The sequence below is a fragment of the Mycena indigotica genome (genome assembly GCF_014461135.1).
Source record: "Mycena indigotica strain 171206Taipei chromosome Unknown Mind.scaff0006, whole genome shotgun sequence".
Lineage (NCBI taxonomy): Eukaryota > Fungi > Basidiomycota > Agaricomycetes > Agaricales > Mycenaceae > Mycena > Mycena indigotica.
Genome location: NW_023503005.1, coordinates 29,453 through 52,190, shown reverse-complemented (window position 1 = coordinate 52,190; position 22,738 = coordinate 29,453). Strand labels below are relative to the sequence as shown.

Below are 22,738 nucleotides of genomic sequence, written 5' to 3'. Positions count from 1 at the left end.
CTTCCTCTTCTTCCCTCATTGATCTTCAATTCTGACCTCGACCTGCGACGATAACGCCACTTGCGATGCCAGTAACTCTGGAAAGCCTTCCCTTGGAAGTACTACACTGCATACTGAGTGCCCTGAGAGCGCAGTCCAAGCAAGCGACTGATTTTTTGGAAGACTTCAGCCAGGCATGCGCTATCCCTCTCTCCACGGTCTCGCGAGCACTGAGAGCCTCTGTGCTACCGTGGATGTTTGCCTCCACGTACAACTGTGCAGCGAAACAATCGTCAAGCCTTCCGCCACGCGTTCTGTGGCCGTTCTTCAAGTAAGTCCACTGTTTAGCCGTGTGGGCGGTGGTCTGAGCCCTGCAGGACTATACACATTCGGGACTTCTCCGTGGCTCGCAGAGAACATATCTCAGTCTCAAACACACTGTTCGTGGGGCTTCGTGAAATGACGAGTTTGACGACAATCGCAATACGACTACATTCTGCTGTGCCGGACCTTTTGTTTGCTGCGTTGGAGCATCTTCCGCTCCTGTCCTCCCTTGAAATCCACCAAATCAGACTGGATGGGGTCGTGAAGACACGGCCGCTCTTCCTAGAGGCCTTGACCCTCTCGATCGCTGGGTTTTTTGGCGTCTCGCGGCCCGAAGATGTGGATTACAAACGTGAATCACAGAATATCATGAGTCTCTTGCGAGCTGTCGCTCCCAGCCTACGGTTTCTTAGCCTGTCTGGGGACATTCTCCCTGCAGATTTCACGGAAATTGATTGGCCACGACTCATTTCCTGCACAATGACGGAGCACCCGCCCAACACATACATCCCGTTATCGAGGCTCGTTGGACAGATGCCGTCCCTCGACAAGCTCCAGCTTCTTTATACGCCGAACCGCGCCACGAAACGACTGCCTCCATTTGATCTCGTCAGACCGGGCGAAGACTGCAGCTGCCTCGCGCAGCTCTCCTCCTTGTCGGTGTCCAATATCCACATCGAAGACGCCGTCTTCCACAGCCTGCCCGGACGCCTCCAAGAGCTGCATCTTCTCGCGGTGTGGGACGTCCGCGAGGAAGGCACACATTTTTTCGTAGCAGACATAGACCACTCCAGTCTCGGCGGGATGGGGGAGTACCGCGTGTCCTATGAGCCATGGGTGCTGTTGCTCGCTCAATGTTCGTTCCTCAATCTCACCACTATGTCCATGACGATTGGACCCCCGTCACCCGCACCTCTGCTTATTCAGACGATCGCCTCTGCCGCCCCCAACCTCCGCGCGGTATACGAGACCAGCGACGCCGAGCAGCGAATCACCGTCGATCTGGTAAATGTGAGCTCTCCCAATTCACTCATACAGTAAGTAACCCACTCACTCGAATTTCAGACACACATCTTCCCTGCCCTGCGTCAGCTCCAGCAGCTGGCGCGTTTCTGCATCTTCATCGACTACCTGGTGATCGAGCTTAACCCGGGGGCCCCCGGCCACTCGGCCTACCGCCTGTTCGCGGAGGTCCCGGCGCTGCAGACGGTGGTGTACAAATTTGCGGGCTATCTCTCGCCGCCACAGTCCGTGTTGACCTATGTGTGGGGTAGGGAAATGCTCGCCAGGCCACCCCCTCCGCGGATCGTGCCCAGACGCCCGTCCTTCTCTGAGCCGCGTAAACGGCCCGTGAACGTTCATCGACAGTAAATGACGTGAAAGGATTGGGCGCCACCCGGAAAAGTACTTATTTGAAAAGGCGGTTTCTGGCATCGATGATAGGCACAAGTTACTAGTACAGTTTAGTTGCTCCTCCCAACGGCGGCCAGGTGGCACCACATTTTCCCCTCCAACAGCAAAAGAGAATCACACTGTCATATTAGAAGTCTAGGACATCCCGATATAAGTGCCCACAGCCAAATGTATGATCGTGTGTCCTCGTAAACGCGGCCAACGTAAGTATGTATGGAGAGCGGAGAAAGTGGAATGTGATCGTGTGGTGGGCGCGGTAGTGGAGGACCGTGACGTTAACGTATCCAACGAGTAAAAGTGTGTTTATTGCCGTGGATGTTCACAAATTGACAATAGGGGTGGGAAGCACTGAAGCAGGAAGAATGCGCTCGGCTTGGATGGGGGCGGCTATCGACATCGAGTCAGCGAAAGCACCAGGGATGATGAGAACAGACACACTGGGACCCAAAAGCAACGAGCAAGGTCTCGACAACCGTCAGTCCACCAGCATGGCCTTGACATTTCCTGCCCGATTCACTCCCACAAGACATGCGCGCTGCCGACGAGACCCGCGCTTGGGAAACCCACGAGAGAGTCGACTTCGTGTCGGTTTCATGACCATGGCGGCGCAGCGGCGAGGCGGGGTCCTAGCCTCCTAGGCCATCCATACTGTGTGCGTGGGCTGTCGTTGACTCGTTGAGAGTGGGGCTATCCACAGTTTGAGTACGACGCACAGGAAGACATGACGAGTTGTTCTCTTGACGCGGGCTGACCAAACGCACACTCTGCAAATAAAACCGTCGTCGTTGCGAGAAACGACCGGCTTCAGTTTCATCCCGACTTGCTGCCACAACAAGACTATGGAGCGATAGTGGGGGGAGGAGAGTTTGTGAGTGCCGAGATGCTGCAGCAAGCGCGCATGTCCAAGGTTAAGCTTGCGCTCAGCCGAGTCGATGTGACCGTGACGTTAGTGACCATGACGTTAGTCATCCCGCCTCCCTCAACTTGAACGTCTATGGCACAGCCCAAGCTCGACGGGTTCTGGCTGAAGATCCTGTACGCACACTCCAATATGACTACCGTCGCCGAAGAGGTGCGTCGTGGCTTATTCGACGGGTCCAAGCTTGATTGAGCCTGGAGATAAAATACGCTCGGCTTCGTGTTGCGGCGAACTATGGACTGGCGCCGCTCGAGGAACAGTCTGACTCTGAGTCCCTCGTGGCGGACTCGGACTCGGCGGATGCTCGTGAGTCGGCCGCTGTGACCAACAGTGTTTCCAGTCCAAGGCTCCGAGCAACGACAGACGCTCTCGGCTCATCTAGTTTGGAATTGCCAGTGGATGAAAGAATTCTGCCAGAGCCTCAATATCGCCGTCCGCCATATACTTTCCAATTGAACCCCATGGGTATCGGGCACCGGACAGGGCTCGGCGACGATATTGGTCGGTCCTTCGAGCACCTGGAAGCGTCCGCATACCTGTCACTGATCACCCCACCGGGCAGCGGCCAGTCCTTCCGCGGTCATGGTGCGATCAGGCACATTAGCTTTCAATGTCGGATACTCATCCTCTCTCCGCAGACATTCGGCCGCGAGGACGGTATCTCACCCGAGCAAAGACTGCGTTTCTTGGTTGACCTGGGTGCGTGTGATCTTCCTTCCAACGAACGCGCACCCACCTGAACTTTGTCAATTCCAGGATCTAATGCCTTGTAAGCTGGCTTGCCGCGACATGTCCACACTGCTTATCGGACACCAGCTGGGCCGCATCGGCCGAAATTACGGGCAGTGACGATCAGTATTTACCATTTCGGGGCCGCTTCGGCGCGTTTCACGACCTCTGGGGCTACAGAAACCCGAGGAACAGAGAGACTGTGATTTCGACCATGACTGACGAATTCTGCAGTGGATGTGCCGATGGCAAAGAAGGTCAAGCGGGTGAGTGCGACCTGCCCGCAGCCATGCAGCTCACAACTTGAACACACAACTCTCAGTTTACCGTCTCCACAGGGACCGCATCTACTTCAAACACGCGGATGATTGGTCGAAAGCGGAGACACTTCCGGTTGTTTTCGGCGTCGCGCACGACGTCAGCGAAGGCCGTTTGCAGACGATTCCTGCGGACGGTATCCTGCCGTTAGGCCGTCGGTGAGTCGACTGCATAGTCTGCTGCCTCAGAGGAGGAGATAACTGGGCGGGCAGCATGAGCTTTGACCCGAATGAAGGATATGCAAGTGAATCACGCTCACCGATCTTCCGCGGCTCAACCAATTGTGCAGTCATTCCTCGGCCAGATTGCCCCACACTTGGTCAGTGCAATCAGACACGAGTGGTTGTTGTTCATCGATGATTCGATTAATCCGCCATAGGAACATCCCGAGTTAACCATGTATTTTACGAAGACTGGTAACCCAACAGGGTACGTCGTCAAAGCGACGCCGGCGGCTGCCGACATTGACATCACCAGCGCGATTCTGCTTGGCAAATGCACAAAAGTAGCTCACGAGAAGGCGGGGCTCTTCGGACCATGGCACGACGACATTCCCCTCATCGGCGACCTCCACTGGGCGCTCGAAGCCAACCTCAAGAAGGTGGACGATGAAGTGCACCAGACAAATACGCGTCTTGCTCAGAATGGCATAGTTTTCGACTCTGGTACGTCCCAGCGGCATTCAATTAATACACTCTTGACGTTGCTCCGAGATTCCACGTTCACGTTTCTCGAAGACCTGCTTTTCCACAAGATATATAAGGAGCACCGGCTCGAATACGACCCCGCCGTGGAGGCGTGGACCATCAGCGCAGACACAATTTCCGGCGTTCCACTGCCGTCGGTCGAGATACAGCTGGGGCCCGCGACCCAGGGGGACTCGCGGTATTTCCCATTTCCGGTCTTGTACCTCCGGCCAGCGGGGGCGGCAGCGCCCCCTGCCGGCCCGGGCCGCGTCGTATGCGCCATCCAGCCCCTCTCACAGCTGTCCACAGACGAGGGTGCACCCGAGGTCCTCGGCATCGTACGCATGTTTCTATTTTATGTAATGACGAGTGCCATGTTGATCGATCGACAGACCGCGCTGACGCATCTTGCGGTCAAGTTGCGGTTCCCGGATGTTGCCGACCGGCGGTGCGATCGGCTGGCGTGGCGCACGAAGCCAGCCGACTGTGGGGCACTGGCACCTAGAGGAGCCTGGGAGTAGATAGTGTGTGTGTGCTTCTGCTAGTGCTCGTAACATGTACTCGGGCTATCAAATTAGGACAAAGATGAAAGCTGCAAGGAAGGCGAGTAACCGACAAGAACAAAAGGCACACGCTAGCAACGCAGGCATACTGGTAGAATAGTACATAGTAGTTATAAGAAGAATAGCCCCGGAAAGTCAAGAGGCTTGCGGCAAATTATCAAACGGCGCGCGCCACCACTTATAGGGACACTGGCAGCCCACAATGTCGTTGCATCACCAAAAGGACCCGCGGTTAATGAGCCCAACAGGCATTGATGGCAGAGAACACACAGCGTGTGTGTCGTGGAAGGTTGCCCATGACTGTAACTGTTTCCAGTCGGACGAGAAAATTGCACAGCCACTGCTGCATGAAGACGAGTAGGAAATGCCATCCCAGTCGAGTCTTTAGGATTGCGCGCAGCGGGCGGAAGCAGCCCTTTGAATCCGTGAACTGGAAGGGTGATAGCGCCGGGCCAGCATAAGATACTGGGGCAAAACCAGGCTGCGAAGGGGAGAATGACGCCGAACGACATAGACGGGGCGGGAAAGAATCGAGGGTGTTGTGCAGCGGGCTGCTGACCCGCAATCGAGCACTGCCAGTCCATAGGATATCGGATGGATGGATGGATGGATGGTGGGATTCGATATGGAGGAGAAGCGGGTTGGTTGCGAGGCCGGGAGATATGTCGACGATAGTCCATATGCATCGTTTAGGCTTGTTGAGTGGGGAAAAGTGGTCGTTCGGGAGGGCTGGGTGTGGTTTGCCTTCGTCCAAAATGCGAGCGCGTGGTAGCGGTGGGCATAGCCCTGAATAATAAGCCCGTTAGCAGCTTTTCGACGAGCTAAGATGGTACGCGCCCGTCGTCCGGTATAAGACACCATTCTCCAGCGAATTTGAAGGCGATGTAGACGAGTATGGGCTCCTCAGCCTCGGCCGTATAGGTATTGCCCGCCTCGCAAACGCTGGCGGGAGATTCGGTTGTGAGGGCGTGATTGCGCGTCTTGCCATTGGCATCGAATGTCGGACACAGGCAGCGCGCCCGCGTCGACGGGAGAAGGGGACATGAGGGTAGGCTTTTGGGGCCGGACGGCCGCCGAGTTGAGGCCGGCTCGCTATGCACGGCGTGGCGAGTCCAATACGATGATGCGTGAGGGTAGACTGCCCGTCTTGCGAATTCGGAATCAGGCCTCGGCCAGAAGCTTAAGCTACACACGTTGACTCACCTCGGCGTCCATCCCATTCCCCGCGGCCGTCGTCGGAATGTAGTCTGGTCTGGCGAGGCCGCCACGACGGACCGTGCTCCGCTCGTGGAAAGAGGTGTCTTCCCGCTATAGCAGCGGGGAAACGTGTGTCGTGGATGGGCCTATGCGGAGGCTCCGGTGGCCACACGCTGACGCGCTTGTTGGTCTATGGTGGCGGGCGGCATCCGAGTGCGCAGCGGGTGCGGGAGATAGAATTTGGATGCCATGGGGTGAGGAAGCAAAAGTAGTGTCACGGCGTTACTTTTAGTGATCTCCAGGACTTGGACCAACGACGAAGTACTGGCAAGAAGAATCCCTGCGGTCGGGGGCAACTACAAACCCTTTCTCGCCAGGATTCAAGTCGCACTGTCGGTCGCTATAACTGCGGGGAATTCGACCCCCCTTCGACAACGCCGATCCGAATGATTCGCAGGACCGCGACAGGTTCAGCGCGTACTACGCGGAAGAGGAGCATGGTTGTGTGTCTCTCTCCCTTGTTTCGCCTCCCCGAGACTGACCCGCTCTCTCCAGGGAAATTGTATGCGGATTCCTTCCGTTCACGCATCATAAGTGGGTCCCGGGACGACGCTGCGCTGGCGGAAGCAGATGGGCACCTGTACATCCCGCCCGAACTCGGGGTTGCAGATCATCTTTCTGGGAGCAGTTTGGAGCAGGAGCCGTTTGATGGCGTCGTCGGTCTCGGTCGGATCCGGAAGTAGGTCGTTCGCTCTGAACCGGCTTTGCTTATGATCATGCGATAGAATGGTGCATGGCGCAGCGGAGGGCGGGGCAGCCTGATGCACTCTTCGAATCCCAACAGCCGACGAAAAGCGGCAGGGCGTCCTGGTGCAGATGTGCGCTCGATTGGTGTGCTGCCACGGCGCATCGGGAAGGGGCTGCGACTAAGCCTTTGCAGCGCGTGCCGCAGATGACATTGTGTCTCACCCCCCAGGGCGAGTCCGCCTGCTGCGTCTGCCTCGTCTGATTTTTTCATCAGAGACCTCGTATTTGGCGAATTCCCGAATGTTTCTGGCTCCGAGTCCGACGTCTCCTTCGGGGCGTTCAGCGGTCCAGTCAAACCGGTCGGCAACGACATGTGGCAAATCACCTCTCGCTTCTGGCTCGTGGACGGAGCGAAGTTGTCCACCACCGGCGAATCTGATGGGACAGCAATAATCGACCCAGGAACGCTGCGTCCTTCTCAGAGCATACCTAACGGGCACTAACAATGGAAAATCTAGGGACGGAGTTTACTTACGTCAACGACCACATCGCGGCTGCGATCCACAAACTCATTCCGGGCCCGGTGGTCTACGACGAGGCGTCCGGGATGCGCCTGATCCCAGAGCGGCCCCGAGATGCGCCAGAAATGACCTGGCCGACCGTGCTCTTCGACATGGGCGGCACCATGACAACCTTCCAGTTCACCCGTTTCCGCGTCCCCCCGCACAGCCTACGGTGCAGGGTATGACATCTGCGGCATCCAGTCAAAGGACCTGCTCAGGCGGGGCGGCAAGGCTCTGAACGCAGTGATCGCCCAAGAGGCCTCTTTGGCTGGCAGCGGGAACCCAGGGGCCTTGGAAGGGCCAGAGGCCTCTTTCTAGGAGGCCCTTGGGGGCCCTTTTGATCGCGATCATCAATTTGATCGTGATCATCAATTTTTTACTTCTCTACATAATCATTGTCATCCAAAAGGGTACAAAGCGCCATCATCGGGGATTGCATCAGCTTTGGCATCAGCCAGATCGTTTTGGTGCTGTACCTCCGCCTGCTCATCAATCTCATCTTGCTGTATGGGATCAACACGTTGACGTGATACAGATTATACTGACTGATGCGATCATGATCCAATCACAAGGGCCTTGCAAGGCCCTTGAGTCTGGCAGCTCGGAGCCCAAGGGCCCTGGCCAAGGGCCCCAGAGGCCTCTGCCATCAAAGGGCCTTGGCACCTTGGGCAATCACTGTCTGAACGACCCGCCGAATTACTTTGGACGTGCAAGTGCCCGTTTCCGTTTGGGCAGCCGGACAGCGAGCTGACTGCGGCTTCTGTACTACAGACATGTACGGGATGCAGCCCGCCCTGCGCTTCCCGCCGGAGGGCCACGAGCTTGTCTGGCGCTCAAAGCCGCAGGACTTTCGACCGGAGCCCATGCGACTGCATTAAACAAACAGCAGAGTGCTCTGTACTCCAAGTCTTCTGTGAACTAGTACTAGACAAGCCGGGGAGTGGCTTTGAATGTTACTAAGTAAGCTTGTTACAAGGCCCGCAAATCAAGTTACTACTAGTATCTCGACAGAATATGATTACATGATCAACTGTCCCGGCCGGATAACCCTGGCCGGCCGAGGCAGCGCGAGCAAGCTGCGGTCCCACGCGTCAACGACCGGCCTGCCCAGCCCGTACGGATGCCGCGTGTTCCAGTACCCCTCAAACCGATACGTCACCGTCCGCAGCGTCGGGACATGCTCGAAGAGGCAATACGCGGCGTAGACCGGCGGGCCGGGGTAGAACTCCATCGCCTCCATCACGATGCAGATCCTGAGGTGGGCGAGGCGGCGCAGCTGCCGGAACCAGTCAAAGAGCAGCTCGGAGTACTACACACACAGAGTCAGTCAATGTTCCATCATATATAATCACGCACTCCCGAAAAGTCTATGAGATTGAACTGTTCATACTCCGGTCGATGCACCAGCTCCAAAGAAACCAGATTCGGCGCCCGTTCAAGTATCGACTCGAGAACGGGTGGCCCGAAGCAGCGGCCGGGTATATGCAGTGCACCGGCAATCGACAGCGTGGTGAGGCTGCCAAAGGGCGGCAAGGCCTGAAGGACGGCGTGTGCGTGCTTGGTCGACAGCGGGTAATCGCCAAGCGGCCCGAGGTACCATTGCGGACGGGCACTTCGGTATGGTCCTGCGGGCACATCATGCAGCGCTTGAAGCTTGAGCGCCGTCAGATTGGGCGGGAGTTGGCGGAACACTGCATCTTCGTGGTCGAGATTCGAGAATGAGCAGGATTCCAGCTCCGGAAGGCAAGAAAAGACGTCCGAGTCGGCGCCGACGTCCAGGCGGAACGGCGGCAAACGGTGGTGGGGGACATCGGCCGTGTAATGCAGTTGCAGCTCAACTACCCGCCGCATGTTGCCAATCAGGCGAGTAAGCGGGATGGAGGGAAGCGGAGGGTGGTCGGTGATCGTGAAGTGTTTGAGGCATTTCCACCGGATGTCGCCGAATTGCGAGACGAGAAGGTCGCCTGATATTTCGAGTCTGATGAGCTTTGTCGAGAGGGAGCCCAGAAAGGCCATAAGGTTGCGTGTTTCTTCCGTTCTGTTGATGTCCAGCTGGCGACGAGTCCGCAGTGGTCCGCTTATGCGAAGAACCAAGCTCGTTAGGGAGCGGAATGAGAGACTGGCGGGTATTGGGCCATCGAGCCGGATGTAATGGAGTTCGAGATGGACGAGGGAATCGAGGGCGGCGATTCTTTCGAGGAATGAGTAGGAAAGCGTGGTACGGAAGTATACCACAAGTTGGGAAAGTGAGGGCATTTGGGATAAGGAGGCTTGCGAAGCGGACGAAGGTAGTATCTCCAGAGAGGCAGCCCTGTGCAACGCGTCGAGATGGTCCCACAAGGAGACTTTTCTGTCAACATATCATTGTTAGGCATGGGCGGAGTGAAAGAGAACGCACCGAAAATGAGGCCAAAGTGATTCGGGCCACATACTTGTTCCTTTTCTCCCCAAGTTCGAAACATCCCAGAAGGTCCATCGGACGGTCTTCGCGCGCAGCGTTTTCGACGTGCTTGACAAGGATAACGCGCAGGTTCGCGACCGCTGTGATGCAGCGAAGAGGTGGTCGAGGATGCGAGAAATCAGCTCAGTGGCGAGTAGCTCTATAGCCGACATGGGTGATGGTGCAGAACAAGCAGGTCAAAAAACGCGTAATGTCACGGCACACTGCCACTGTCATGGTCACGGAAAGATAGGATAAATAACCATCTAGATTCGTCAAACCCTCTCTGTATACAGGTCGGCCTTGACCCCCATTGAACTCCCAACGCCGCCCATCACATTCCTCTAATAACCAGGTAATTACACTCCTGTTCGTCCGAAAACATCTCGATGAAGTAACCGTCTGATCGCTCTGTCCAACCAGCTTTGGGTCTACGGAGAACGTGGACAGCGCAAGGTTGCTTGACTTGCGCCATGAGAGCTCAGGTAACGACAAATCCAATGTTGGTAGATAGTCCTCGCACAAATCAATGGCTGTGTAGTCAACAAAATCGATACTGACTAAACGAAAGCAGCGGCAGCAGCTGTCGACGCCCGAACTTGATTCCGAGTGGAGAGCCAACGCAACATTGAAAGCGACCATTGTTAGCTCACGCATGCGCGCTGGGCAATGGCGCTTCGGCTCTCGGACTTGTAATATGGATCAGCCACTTTTTTGTTGTTATAGGTAAGACAAACCACATACTATCGAACAAGCAGAGCAAGCTAGAGCACATCTCCAAACAACTCTTGATCTCCAATAGCACTATGGATGTTGGAGCGCGGAACAAATCCATGGGTCCCAGATGGTCTCCGGTATGGCCCGCAACAGTCGGTAATGAAGGAGCGATGCAAGACTGCACAAGCCATTCGATTTGCGAAGAAGAATTGGCGCAGTCGTTTTGGATTTGATGAAGGATGAAAGCCATTCGAGGCTTCGATAGTCCTGGGTAACAAAATGCAAGGCCGGGCAAGTCATTCGATTCGTGAAGGAGCATCCGTGCAATTCCCCAGGATTTGACAACAAAGACGACCAAAAGCCGTAAATGCCATTCGCGGTCGCGAGATACTATGCATGCAGCCATCGAGAGTGGTGGGACTCAGCGCAAGAAACTGCGGCGAAACCACGCCCCGATCAAAAGGGTGCGATTTTGGATGTGCAAAGGAGGATGAGGAGAAATGTAGGGAGAAGGGATGGAGATTTCGGGTTTTCTGCACCAGCATGGCTCGTAATTGAACGCTCCAAGTCCATATGATACGACGCATTGGCAAAAGACGGGTGGTGGTTTTCGACATGGAGAAGCGCCTGTGTTGTGTACAGCGCAGAACCGAAAACGTCGCGACAGATGTCGACTATGTGGCGTTTTTCTGAAGAGGTTCATTGAGCGGCGAAAGTAGTCGTTTGGGAGGAAATCCAAAATGCCAGCTTGTCGAAAGTATGTAGCTCTGAATAACTTATTCAGCAGCCTTTCGATCAGCGGGGGTATTTTCTCACCTGTTGTCCATCCCAAGCCACCATTCTTGGGCCAGCGTTTTGGAATGCGATATCGACCCTTGAGTACCGCTCCTCAATAGCGAGTCTAAGTTCGGCCTCGATTGGTTGACCCGCTCTACCACCGTTTTGGATAAGAGCGGCCTGATATCCGGCTTTTCCAGCCTATTGGCGTCGAATGCGAAACACAAGGGGGTGCATGGCCACGGCATTGGGAAGAAAACGAAGCAGGAAAAGGTGGGATTTCGGAGGTAGCCACTATTGAATTAAACCAACGCGTCCGTCGCTCGACTCCAATGTAGAAGGCGAAGGCTCTTGTGCGGTTCACCAGCTGGCACAGGAACGACTCGACTGGTAGTCTAGACAGACGTTTGGAAATCAGCCCTCGAGTAATTGTGCAAATTGGCATTGACGCACCTCATTGCCCATCGAACCCGCTTCTCCTCTGGTCGTTTGAAAGTCGATACAGATGTGCGGAGAGGTTGTCCACGACGATCTTGCCTCGTTCCCGGGGAAAGTTTGTCGCAGTTGCTATGCGTCCTGTAGCTGCAGGCAAGGCCTGAGACGCGACTTTCAGTTGTAGCGGAGGGGAAACTGGTGGCGTAGATGGGACTATTGTCCGTTGACCACACGCGTTTGCTGCTGGTCAATCCTACTCTGACGGGCAATATACGAGTTCCTGTCGAAGCTTGCGGGAAGACAGGCCTGACCAATGCATGGTATGTGAGGATTTCGCGCGGCCTGGGGCTTGGTGGGAGGCATTCACCGTGGGTCCAGGATGGAATTGGGAAGGAAAGGAGAGGAAAGAAAAACGAGTGTCACGCTGTTACTCCTGACTCGGATACTCCTGACCACCAAACCAAGAACCAATCTCAATTTCTGATCTGCGATGAGCAACTCTTATACTGTCCTGCCATAAATTACACGGCGCAAAGGAAATCTAACTCCTGCCTTCAGGACGGCCCCGACGGAATCACACGATGCTGTACCTATCGAGCGGCTCCTGTAGGGCCAGCTTCTTGCTTCTTCTCTCCGATAATGAGCGCCACAAGCACAGCGCTTATCCTCCGTCCAAACCAGAACGCAGTCGTCGTCGTCGAACGCCCCACTCCTCGTCCAAGCTACCTCTTTCCCAGCAGAACGATCAACCAGTTCTACAACTGGGCCGGCTCCGTTGCGGAAACCACAGCCAACAAGGGGGCACATCGCGCGGGGCTCGGACCGCTTGCTGCCAGTCGACGGATCCATTCGTACTTCGAGCATGGAGGTCCGCAGGAAAAGGCACGGAGAGTCCGTCAGCCAAACAAGGGTAGTGTTAGCATGCTCGGAGAAAACTGCACAAAATTGTTCGGGTACACTTTTCCGTGCGTGTGGTCTCATTTCTTCTTGTGAATACTCGTTCTCACCGTGCCCCAGAACGGCGTCTGTCGAAACGCAAATCAATGCTCTCGATGGCATTGTCGACTGTACCACCCGCTACCCAGGCTTGCGACATGTCTTTCTCGAGAATGCCCCAGCGCATATCCTCCGACCTGTCACTCTCGATGCTCTCTGCGCTCTTTGGAGACCATCGCTGCACTAACCAAAGGGACAAGAAGCAGCTCGACTTTTTCGTCAACCTGGCGGCTGCTTCCCTTCTTGACAGCACTATGGCGGTGTTTGTAGAGGCGAATCACGCAGAAGACCTGAAAGCTCGTGGGGCTCCAGACAGCGGGAGCAGTCACGTTGGATGGACGGTCGCCGAATTCTTGCTCTTGGCCCTGGAAGAGCTTACCTCTCTCCCCTCCGCCCACACCAGCACGGCCCACTCCTCGTCGGCCGTATCGGCCTGCGTCTGTGTTCGCTATCTGGGGGGAGTACTCGAGCTACCGTCGTTTTGGCTCCAATCCGGAGCGCTCTTTGACACTGTTCTGCGAAAGGTCAACAGCGGTATCATCCAACGGCTGCGGGATGTCGATATCCAGCAGACAGACTTGGGAGCGGGACCCGCCGACGCATTGCTGGCCGACTGTGAAGGGCTCGATATTCTCTGCACCGCTTTCCTGCTGGGTATACAGGCTCTTATCGTTCGCCACGGCCGGGGCCCGGGGCTTCAATCGTCTCTTCAAATGAATGACGGCGGATGGTATTCGGGCACACTCGACGTGGTCTCGCTGCTCAGATAGTGAGTTTCTTGGAACGCTTGACTTTCGGCTGCTCATCACGGTGTAGTCCGAAGGCTGAGGCAATGCTGCCCAATGCCCACTCCTGGGCGACTAGTGACGCGTTCATGCGATGGTTTTCCACCGCATATCGAGTTCAGGCGTTCAGCACCATGGTTCAAGTTCCTATGTTAGTGTCATGAACAGGTCGAGTTATCAGCAATGCTCACTATCTATCAGACCGGACGACAATACCAGCAATACCAGTACTAGGAGCATTACCAACCCAGAGCCACTCGCTTCGCCGACTGGTCAAGCACCCCAACCATGGGGTGTTAATCTGGAATCCCCTTCGACTCCGCCCTGGGCTACCAAAACAACCCAAGGCTCAATAAGGAAAGCGCTGCAAGTTCCTGCGAGCCACCTCCCTCCCTTTTCATTTGGCATTTGGTCGCAAGACGACTGTGCACTCCCCCGAGCCCCCAGTCTCTCTCGTCCGACAGGCACCGCGTAGTCGCGTGCCTTCCCCTCCAAGTTCCCATGTCCACCCGACCTTCCCAGACAACTTGAAAAGCGCGCCCGAAACGTCACGGTGGTTTGCAGAGACGTTCTCTCGCGAGCATCCGCGCTCCTCCGTCCAGCTGGCGTGCGTCCACAGCATCAGAACAATCATCGGCGCTCTTGCGGGTTTACTCGTCGCCCGGCCCCAGCTCCAGCCGAAGCTCCGGGCGGCGGGTCGGCGGCCCCGGCGCCGGACTGCGGCAGGTCCGCGCCTTGTTCGGCTAGCGCTATCTTGACCAGACGGTCGGATGCCGAACTGCGTGGCGCTAACCCTAACCCTAACCCTAGCCTGGGCGCACGCGGGCGCCCTCTTTGCGGAGGACATGGCCACCAGACGCAGGCTGCAACGCGCGCAACCGGATGACGCGGTCCGGAGTTCTCCAGCGGTGTCTGCGGACACCAGCCCTGTGCCCCCGCTACCACTGGCAAGCGCAGAATGGTTCCTGCGTGACAGGTTCCACTTGCTCATTCCTGAATCAACTTGATGGCGACCAACCAAGCCGTCTGCACACAAACGACATACGACGAGCGTTTTAGTATTGGAATGCCATGCAATGAAGCCATTATGCGTTGCAACGACGATTTTACACCTGGGTACCATTCTGCCTGGTCTCGGATCTCCGAGTACACGACTCGATCGTCTTGACACCGAAAACGCGGCCAAATCAGGTGGCGCTTGTAGCCGAGGAGTGGTCAGATATAAACGACGCGAGCTATTCAGAATACCAACGCAAACACGACGACGAGGAATAACTTGGTCGAATTCAGAGCGACATTGAGCGACTGGTGCGTTGAGGCTGGCGCAGCGGACGCCGCGATGAGATGGGTATGACGACGCAGTTGGTGGTCTGGCTCCAACTCCGCAGAGAACGATTGACTCTGCGAAGGAGCAAAAGCACTTTAACCGTCCACCCAAACGAAGGTGCAGTGAAATCGAGAGGCTATGATAGACGATTGGTTGGTTTGGTTGTGTCGTGACGCGTTTCAAAGGGCCCACCGCCACACAGCATCGAGAAATGCAGTCTCTCTCTGATTTCCCTGCGTGCACAGCCACAACTTGTGTCGAATGGTAGATGAACAACGAGCGCGTCCGTGTTGAGGTAGTGCACGATGTATCTTTGATTCCGAGGATCAAGCAAACGAAGACGCAGGGGCCATGCGCTTGGCCCAGACAGAGAACGAATCAGTCCGCCCCAAGAAACGACCGCGACCGTCGTGTTCCTTCCACCCAAACGGAGCTGCAGTAAAATCCAGAGTCGATGATGGACGATTGGTTGGTTTGGTTATGTCGTAACGCGTTTCAAAGCGCCAGCGCCCGCGTAGCCTCAGGAAATGAGAAAGTCTCGGTTTTCGGCGCGTGCACAGCCAATGTCAGCCATACGTGAGTCGAATGGGGGAGACCGGGGGCGCGTGGGTGTTGAGGCGGTGCGGAATAGATCGTGGATGGCGCGCGTGAATCAAAAGGAGAGGTAGGGGTTATGCGCTTGTCCCAGACAGAGAATGAATGATGCCGCCGCTGCCTTCGACGAGGAAACGGGTTATCCGCTCGACGGAGCCGGAGGAAAATCGAGTGGCGCTCGCGGCTCGCGGGGGAGGAGAGGTAGAATGTGCACCATGAGACGTTGCGGAGCAGCAACGATAACACAGCGTCGACAAGTGGAAAGTCTGGGATGTCGCAGGTGCACAGCCACAGCTTCGAAAATGTAGTCGGCTTATATGAGTGCTCGAATAGCGTTGGGTGAAGTTGCTGTACAGGACTTGTAAAGGAGCCCAGGCCATGTTTTCGACCCAATGGGAGACAAGGCTTCTCGAAGCGACAGCGTCTCGTCACTCTCGTGTGCGGAAAGTTGGGCTGGTCGCGAACGGCAGAGTATCGAGTTCCCTCGTCGTTGGCAGAAGGGACGGAAGGGAAGGAGCAAGTCGAAGGAACGTTATTGGGCGATATATTGGTCAGTGCAAGACCGAATGGCGGTGTTATTCGAGGAAGAGCTGATGAGGTTACGAAGAACGAGTGGAGGAGAATGTCGATAGTGGCTACAACCGCTGGCGGGGGAAACGTAAAGGGGAGCGCTGCGAGAGTATAGGCCCGCTGCGGCGGACAAGTGATAGCGGCGTTTGTAGTAGAGGCAACGGGAGAGAAACTCGTTGTCGGCTTGCGTTTGGGATCGCATACCGGAACGATCTGACGCGAGATACAAAATCAGTCCTGGAGTGAAAGCTGAATGGGGGGGGGCGTTTGCGCACCTCGTTTCCCGGTCCAAGGTCGTCTTTCCCGTCGAGAATGCCGCCATCTGCGTGCCAAACTTCCCTATCCAACCCAACACCGTCTCCCCGCTCGGCGAACGATAGCCTTGGAATTCCGCCGGGAGCTCAATTCTGAATCAACCGGGTCCTGCGAGGAGAATGTCGGATGGTAAGGAATGAAGCGACGATGGGGGGACGCGGTATGGGTGCTGGACAGCCAGAGTTACTAGTCTCGAACCAGGGCCAAGTAGAAGACACACCGTATCGGGCCGTTGTTCAAAAGCGTGTTGTCGCTCGCTCGCGGCACCATCGTTGACCCCTCCTTCATATCTTCTTCAGGTCTTCTTCCCTCTCGGATGACGACGAGTCGGAATGAGAGCTGGACCTGCGAAAGTCGTTATAAACCATCCGCACAGCGGCCCAGAGCAAGCCCTACCACTCATGTGCTCCCCCCTGCGCGCGAGTCCCGCTCCCACGACGACGGCGCCATCCGCTGCTGGTGGTGGTCGGTGAAAACGCGAGCCTGATGTGATGGTACGTGATGTGATCGGCCTCTCGGCAGCAGTTGGCCGCGGGGTTAATCGGACGTCGAGGCTTTTGGCCGTAAACTTGCCGTAAACAGTCTTCTGGTAGCTTATGCGGTGAGCTGGAGCGAGAGGCACATTCACATTCATGCCAAGAGGTGTCAGATTCGTGAGATCCACCCACCCGCAATCAAACGTAAACCACCCCCCCCAAATGCGGAAATCCCGTGACTTCATCACACTGTCGTGACTTGAGGCTAAGGTTGGAGCCTTGGAGGTTGGGCCAAGGTGGCGAGCCCATCAGCTTGACAGCAGCTTTTAGAGCTGTTGGAAGCTTAGTGCTTGACATAGCTAGATGTGTGTTTATCTTGTGCTTAGGACCTGCTAGCGCAATTTTTCAGAGGCTTGTCACATTGTCACTGCCTAGAGATTGCACTACAAAGTGGCCTATATACATATTGTTCTTGCATGATCGCTAGTTTTTCTGCGGATTCTACCTTGATTTGGAGAAGGCAGTGCGTGATTCAATCAAAATGCCGTTTGATTGCGGGTGGGCAAATCGGCCAAATCTGACACCCCTTGATTCATGCCGCACTCATCGCACAATCCGCCCCCCCCTGCAGGCCTAAACACTTATCTGACTCTGAGGACGTGCGAGCGCTGATGTCAGCGCTTACTTCATCCTCGGCCCTTGCTTCCGACGCCCATCTTTGTATTTTCTGTGGTCGCAACTAATGGCTATATTTCGACTCAGTGGGTCCCCCATCCAAGGGTCCACTCCCCGTGCTAACCGCTGCTCCTATCCAGGCCCAAATCTACGCGTCGTATGTGTTCTGTAACTGTGGCGGGGGCGGGGGCGGGGGCGGGGCCCGGCTTTGTCGGGCCTGGGCCACGGAATTCCCAGGCCCGAGCCCGGGGCCCTTGACAGGCCCGGCCCGAGCCCTCGGGCTTTAAGCCCGGGCCCGGCATGGTTACATCAGAAGCCCAAGGTCGGGCCTTGGGATTTCCCAGGCCCGAGCCTCAGGCCCGACTAAGCCCGGCCCGGATCAGGGCTCGGGCTCGGGCTGCCCGACGCGGGCTGGGCCGGGCTTCGGGCTCAAAGCCCGGCCCGGCAGACCACTATTGACGACATGATGGGAAACGAGAAAGCCTGACTCGGAGTGCCGTGGATGCTGGAGCGAGCGAGCGAGGAGGCAGGTTTCACGCGGGAGGCGGGTTGTGGCGGAAGTGAGATGGATGTGAAACATCCAGTTACAGGCTCGAACGTCAAAGCTGATGCCTAGGAATGGGTTTCACGCCAGAAATCATAGTAAAATCCACACAAGCGCAATTAGTGTCACTTGTGGCACACTTTGGTGCAGAATTCGACTCCATGCGCCAGCCAGCAAGCGAAGAAGGCGGCATCAAACGGTACATCTTGCAGTGCAGCGGTCTCCGCCGCTGGCGGCGTTGTGTCCACTGTCTAGATCAAGGTCTTAGGTCAGGTATCTAACGAATTGAGGGCAAATTACATAGCGGAGCTCATGGATAAGAGTGGATAAGTGCGCAATGAATGAGGGTAATCACCATTTTTCGACAGTCAATTAGGTGTGAACTGGTTAAGTCACAATGATTGTCTATAGACTGTTGCACTTTGGGTTCTTTTCCTTGCATATTTTGCCCCTCCAGTCAACAGCGCTCACAACATCGTTATGTTCCATTCAAAAATCCACCATTTCCGAGATCCACCCCTCCCTATCCCTCTCCACAACCTCCAAACCCAGCGGCACGCTCAGCGGATGCGCCGCCCTCATCGCGCGCGCAAACGCGTCCCATGTGCAGTCCCGCCCGTGCCTTTGCCTCGTCCGGGAAGAAGCGCAGCCGCGGGACATAGCACGCCCGAGTCCGCTCTGCATTGCCAGTGCCCGCGAGGAAGGCGGATATTAGCGAGTCAAAGACAGCAAAGGCAGCAGACGGCTCGCATTTCATCGTTGAGGCTCTTACGCGGACGTCGACGGGCAGGACAAGGGTGGCCAGCCCGGGCACGCTCGGGAGCGAGTTGGCGAGGAATACTGGGACGAGACCTGCATTGTGAGGAGATAGAGCGGGGGCGACAGCTGGGCGCCGGGCAGCGTAGTCGATGAAGTGGAAGCTGAGCTGGAGGTAGCGCAGCTTTGGAAGGGGCGGGAGCGCGATAGCGGGGGAGTAAGAGACAGTGTCGCTCTGCGCCATGCCTGTAATCCAAGCACATTAGGGGTACTAACAAGAAAAGAAATGGGCACACGCACAGGGAAATTCGATCGCGAGGTATTCCAGGCTCTCGGAGACCGCCGCGCAGAGCGGGGGGATCGCGAATAGCTCATGCATTTCGTTGCCACGGGAGTTGTAGAGCACAACATCAGTAAAAGTGCACAAAAGTCTTTCAGGTCTTTCTGGTCTTTGGGCAAGACCAAAAAGATCTGAAAGACCTGAAAGACTCAAAAGACACTGGGTCTTATTTAAGCAGCGTCCCGGTCTTGGAAAAGACCTTGGGTCTTTCCCAAAGATCATGAAAGACCACAATAAAGACCTGATTTAAGACCCCCTAAGACTCTTAAAGATGCAATGTGAACAGTCAATAAAAGCAGTAAATTAGATATAGCTAATACAACTTGCTTATTTGTAGCTACGCTCATACTACAGCCCCTCCTGTAGGAGACCAGGGCTGGGAATTGTTGACGGAAACGCCAGCGACGGGTGTTGTGCCGAACACAAGTGGCGATGAAGAGGCGGGCAGGTCGGCGGGAGACAACGGCTGGCCCGTTCGGGCTAAAACGTTCAAGGATTGCAGGAGCAACCCATCCGCACTAAATCCTGCGTTTTGGCGTGAAGCGGCCCAAGATTGGCGGCGGGGTAAGGTGGGAAAGGCGGGGATGGGAAGTCGCGGCGAGTGGGAACGCGTTGGCGGTTGGCCGTCGTTCTCACCTCGTTAGGAGCGGATGGGAAGACAGGGAGGTGCGCAGACTTCGGCGGGATTCGGCCCAGAAATGAGCGCAGAGTGGGCGGGACAAGTTTCGGCCCACTCTGGCTTGCATCGGCTGACGAGCGGGAACGGCGGGAGCGACAAGCTCAGTCTTCGGTCTTCGGGAAGCGAAGGGGCGTCGCAGACGCTCCTCCGAAGATGGGGTGAAACGGGCGAGAATTGGCTGCGGGAGGTGGGGGACAAGTTTTGAGCAATGATGAAGATATCGTTAGGCAAAGAAGGGCTGGGAGGCAGTCAGAGGATGACGTAGGAGTACACCGACGACGTACAGAGCTGCCAAATGCTCGACCTTACAACACTTAGGTTTGTTTCACCCCACGACGGCCATTCGGACTTGAATGAAGAGCTTGAGGGTGCATTTGCAGCTTTGTTTGCTCTGTCGGGCTTGAAAAACTTGCCGTTGAGGGGGAAAAGTCTTGTGCATTGATGGAATTGAGTCGGTTGAGCCTTGAGGAGGCGGAATTGAGGCTATGGGAGGGTGTGCAGGGGGCGGGGGATGAGGGGAAAAGGAAGGAAGAAAAACGGCGATGAGTCGCCGATAGCAATCAGCCATCTGTCATTCACATGGCAACATGATGGAACATTAGGGCCGTATTTTGATGGATGACTTGAGCACTTTAAAAACAGTCTGCAGCTCAGCTCAATAGGCTTTTCAATTCTGTCTAAAACTGCAGACATTTATAATCAATTGACTGGTGATGTACTTCCTTGTTCTCACATTTATACAAAGAATTTTGTATTTGTTGACTACAAAGATCATCGCAAAATAAGACCAAAGATTGCTTGGCAAGACCAAAGACTGCTGACCAAAGACCAAAGATCCAAAAGATCTGATCCCCAAGACCAAAGACCCTCTGTAAAGACTAAAGATCTGAAAGACTTTTTGACACTTTTACTGATGAAGCGCGCGGAGGGACTTTGTGTAGGGCAGAAGTGCGACCGAGAGAAACGGACGACACAGCTGGTAGATGCTCGTCTTCAGGCGCTCAATTGATGACCTCTGCCATGTCCCTGGGACAGCAGTGTGTGTGCCGAAGTCGTCCGCGCTCACCCTGAAGAGCGTAACGGTAGGGCAGGCCATGAGCGCACTGTGCATCACCCCCCGTGGGATATGGAGGAAGTCAGACATCCTGAGCTTCCGGAGAGAGGCGGGCGGGCGCGCTAAGAGCCCCGCAACGGCCGTTGTGAACCCCGCGGGAAGATTGGGCCAGACGGTGTCCATCGATATCTGAGTGTAGTACAGCCGAATATCGATAGCCACAAGCTTCGAAAGGCTTGATAGAGCGGAAGGCAGGGCGTGAAACACCGGCTCGGCAGTGTCCATGTCGTTCCCAACACAAAGCCACAGCTCCAGCTCAGCAACATACGACGCGAGGTGTGGATACGCCGCTAACCGCGTGGCCGCCTGCAAGTAAGAGTACGAGTAGCTGTCGTCATGAGGGCCGTTGGTGAGTTGAAGCTCCCGCCACAGCCGCCGCTGGCAAGTGGCACGAAAGACTACCGCTGAAACGGCGCAAGCTTTGAGTGTAGCCTTGTCAGAGGCGCTGACGTGGCCGATAATGACATCAATGAGCTCGGGAGGGAGACGCGGGACCATGGTCACAGCTTGTTTGCTTGTTGCGGGCGCCGACTATGCTGGTTTCGAGCTTGAGACCCAGAGAAGAATGCGGGAAAGAGCAAGCCGCCCGAGACGTGACATACGCCGATCAATCACCACGTGTGCGTGACGCTTACGTGGCATCTTCTCTTCCGTCTTCCAGCTTCCGGTCAACGCACGCTGGCGTGCCGGACCCCGGTTCATTCTTCTTTGCCTTTCAGCACTCCAGCTCATCCGTAAGCTTGTCGTCTTCCCCAATGCGCTTGTCTACGCGCTGATGTTTCTCAATTCCTTAGACATCCGAACAGGAGTCACAGGACGAAGACTGCTGTACTCTTTGACGCCGCCTTAAGCTTCTTGCGTGTTGGTTAGGGTTAATTCCTGTGTTCCCTCGCTACCAGTGCTGTTCCCAAGATTCCTCTTCGCGTGCGTGGCCCCCTTCATCTGATCATGACACGGCCCCACTGATGCATCCCGCGCAGACATTTCCTCGCCGCTCGTACTGTTTGCAGAGCGTTTTCTACGGCCAGTTAATTCCAAGTTGTTGCACAGTTTTTACCCCGGTTTACCTTTCTCTGAAATAAATACTCTAGAGCTTTCTACTCCTTGTCACGGTCCTCCATCAACGCCCTCTGCTCGCGCCCCAGCCAATCTGTGTGGTCTTTGAACACATTCCCCCACTCGTCCTGCTCTTCCCTCTTTCGGCGGACGTTTGCGCGCCGGCGCCGGAGCAGCCACACGAGCACAGCGATAAGCGCCAACGCGCCGAGGACCACACCAACGATTGAGGTGGCCGGGTCCTTATACACAGCCGCGCTGGTAGGACGGGTCACGACAAGCTCGGCTGAAGGGGGGGTACAGTGTCTACTTACCTCGCGATGCCCGTCGTTTCGGAGCCATCTGCGGTTATCGTCGTCGTGAATACGTGGGTTATCTGCCCGTTGGTCGCGCCTCCTGCACCGGCAGCAGGGTTTGTCTGTTGATCACCTCCCTGGCGCGGGCCGGTAGTACCGGACAACGGTGTTTGCGTGGCTGGCGCGGATGACCCGGTGGGTGTTGAAATGATCTGCAGCGAGGTGCGGACTGACGCGGAGTCCACAGGTGTTGAAGACGCAGTAGATCTATTGCCATGAATATGAACTACAACTGATCCTGGTGACACAACTCACGCAATCGAGCTGCTGCCAGCGTCAACGGTGTCCGAAAGACGACGAATACACGACGGTGGGAGCGGGGAAGATACGAGTTTGCCGTGAGCCTAG

At 55.9% G+C, this 22,738-nt stretch overlaps 3 protein-coding genes across 3 annotated transcripts; 1 reads left to right on the top strand and 2 right to left on the bottom strand.

Annotated features, from left to right (window-relative positions):
* Nucleotides 1-2,710: 2,710 nt before the first annotated feature.
* MIND_00656000 (uncharacterized protein) lies at nt 2,711-4,889 on the top strand (the record flags this gene model as incomplete). Its single annotated transcript, XM_037363287.1, has 14 exons — nt 2,711-2,788; nt 2,836-2,941; nt 2,999-3,136; nt 3,198-3,220; nt 3,274-3,334; nt 3,392-3,404; nt 3,452-3,630; nt 3,687-3,840; nt 3,895-3,922; nt 3,972-4,001; nt 4,062-4,111; nt 4,160-4,347; nt 4,396-4,706; nt 4,761-4,889. 14 exons carry the CDS (start codon nt 2,711-2,713, stop codon nt 4,887-4,889), a joined length of 1,488 nt encoding a protein of 495 aa, XP_037218931.1.
* Nucleotides 4,890-8,456: 3,567 nt separating this feature from the next.
* On the bottom strand, nt 8,457-10,051 carry MIND_00655900 (uncharacterized protein; the record flags this gene model as incomplete). Its single annotated transcript, XM_037363286.1, has 3 exons — nt 8,457-8,747; nt 8,795-9,788; nt 9,837-10,051. 3 exons carry the CDS (start codon nt 10,049-10,051, stop codon nt 8,457-8,459), a joined length of 1,500 nt encoding a protein of 499 aa, XP_037218930.1.
* A 102-nt stretch (nt 10,052-10,153) lies between these two features.
* Nucleotides 10,154-11,001, bottom strand: MIND_00655800 (uncharacterized protein; the record flags this gene model as incomplete). The annotated part of the gene is made up of 4 exons (XM_037363285.1): nt 10,154-10,222; nt 10,278-10,394; nt 10,440-10,567; nt 10,623-11,001. The coding sequence occupies 4 exons, from the start codon at nt 10,999-11,001 to the stop codon at nt 10,154-10,156; spliced, it is 693 nt and encodes a 230-aa protein (XP_037218929.1).
* Nucleotides 11,002-22,738: the final 11,737 nt, after the last annotated feature.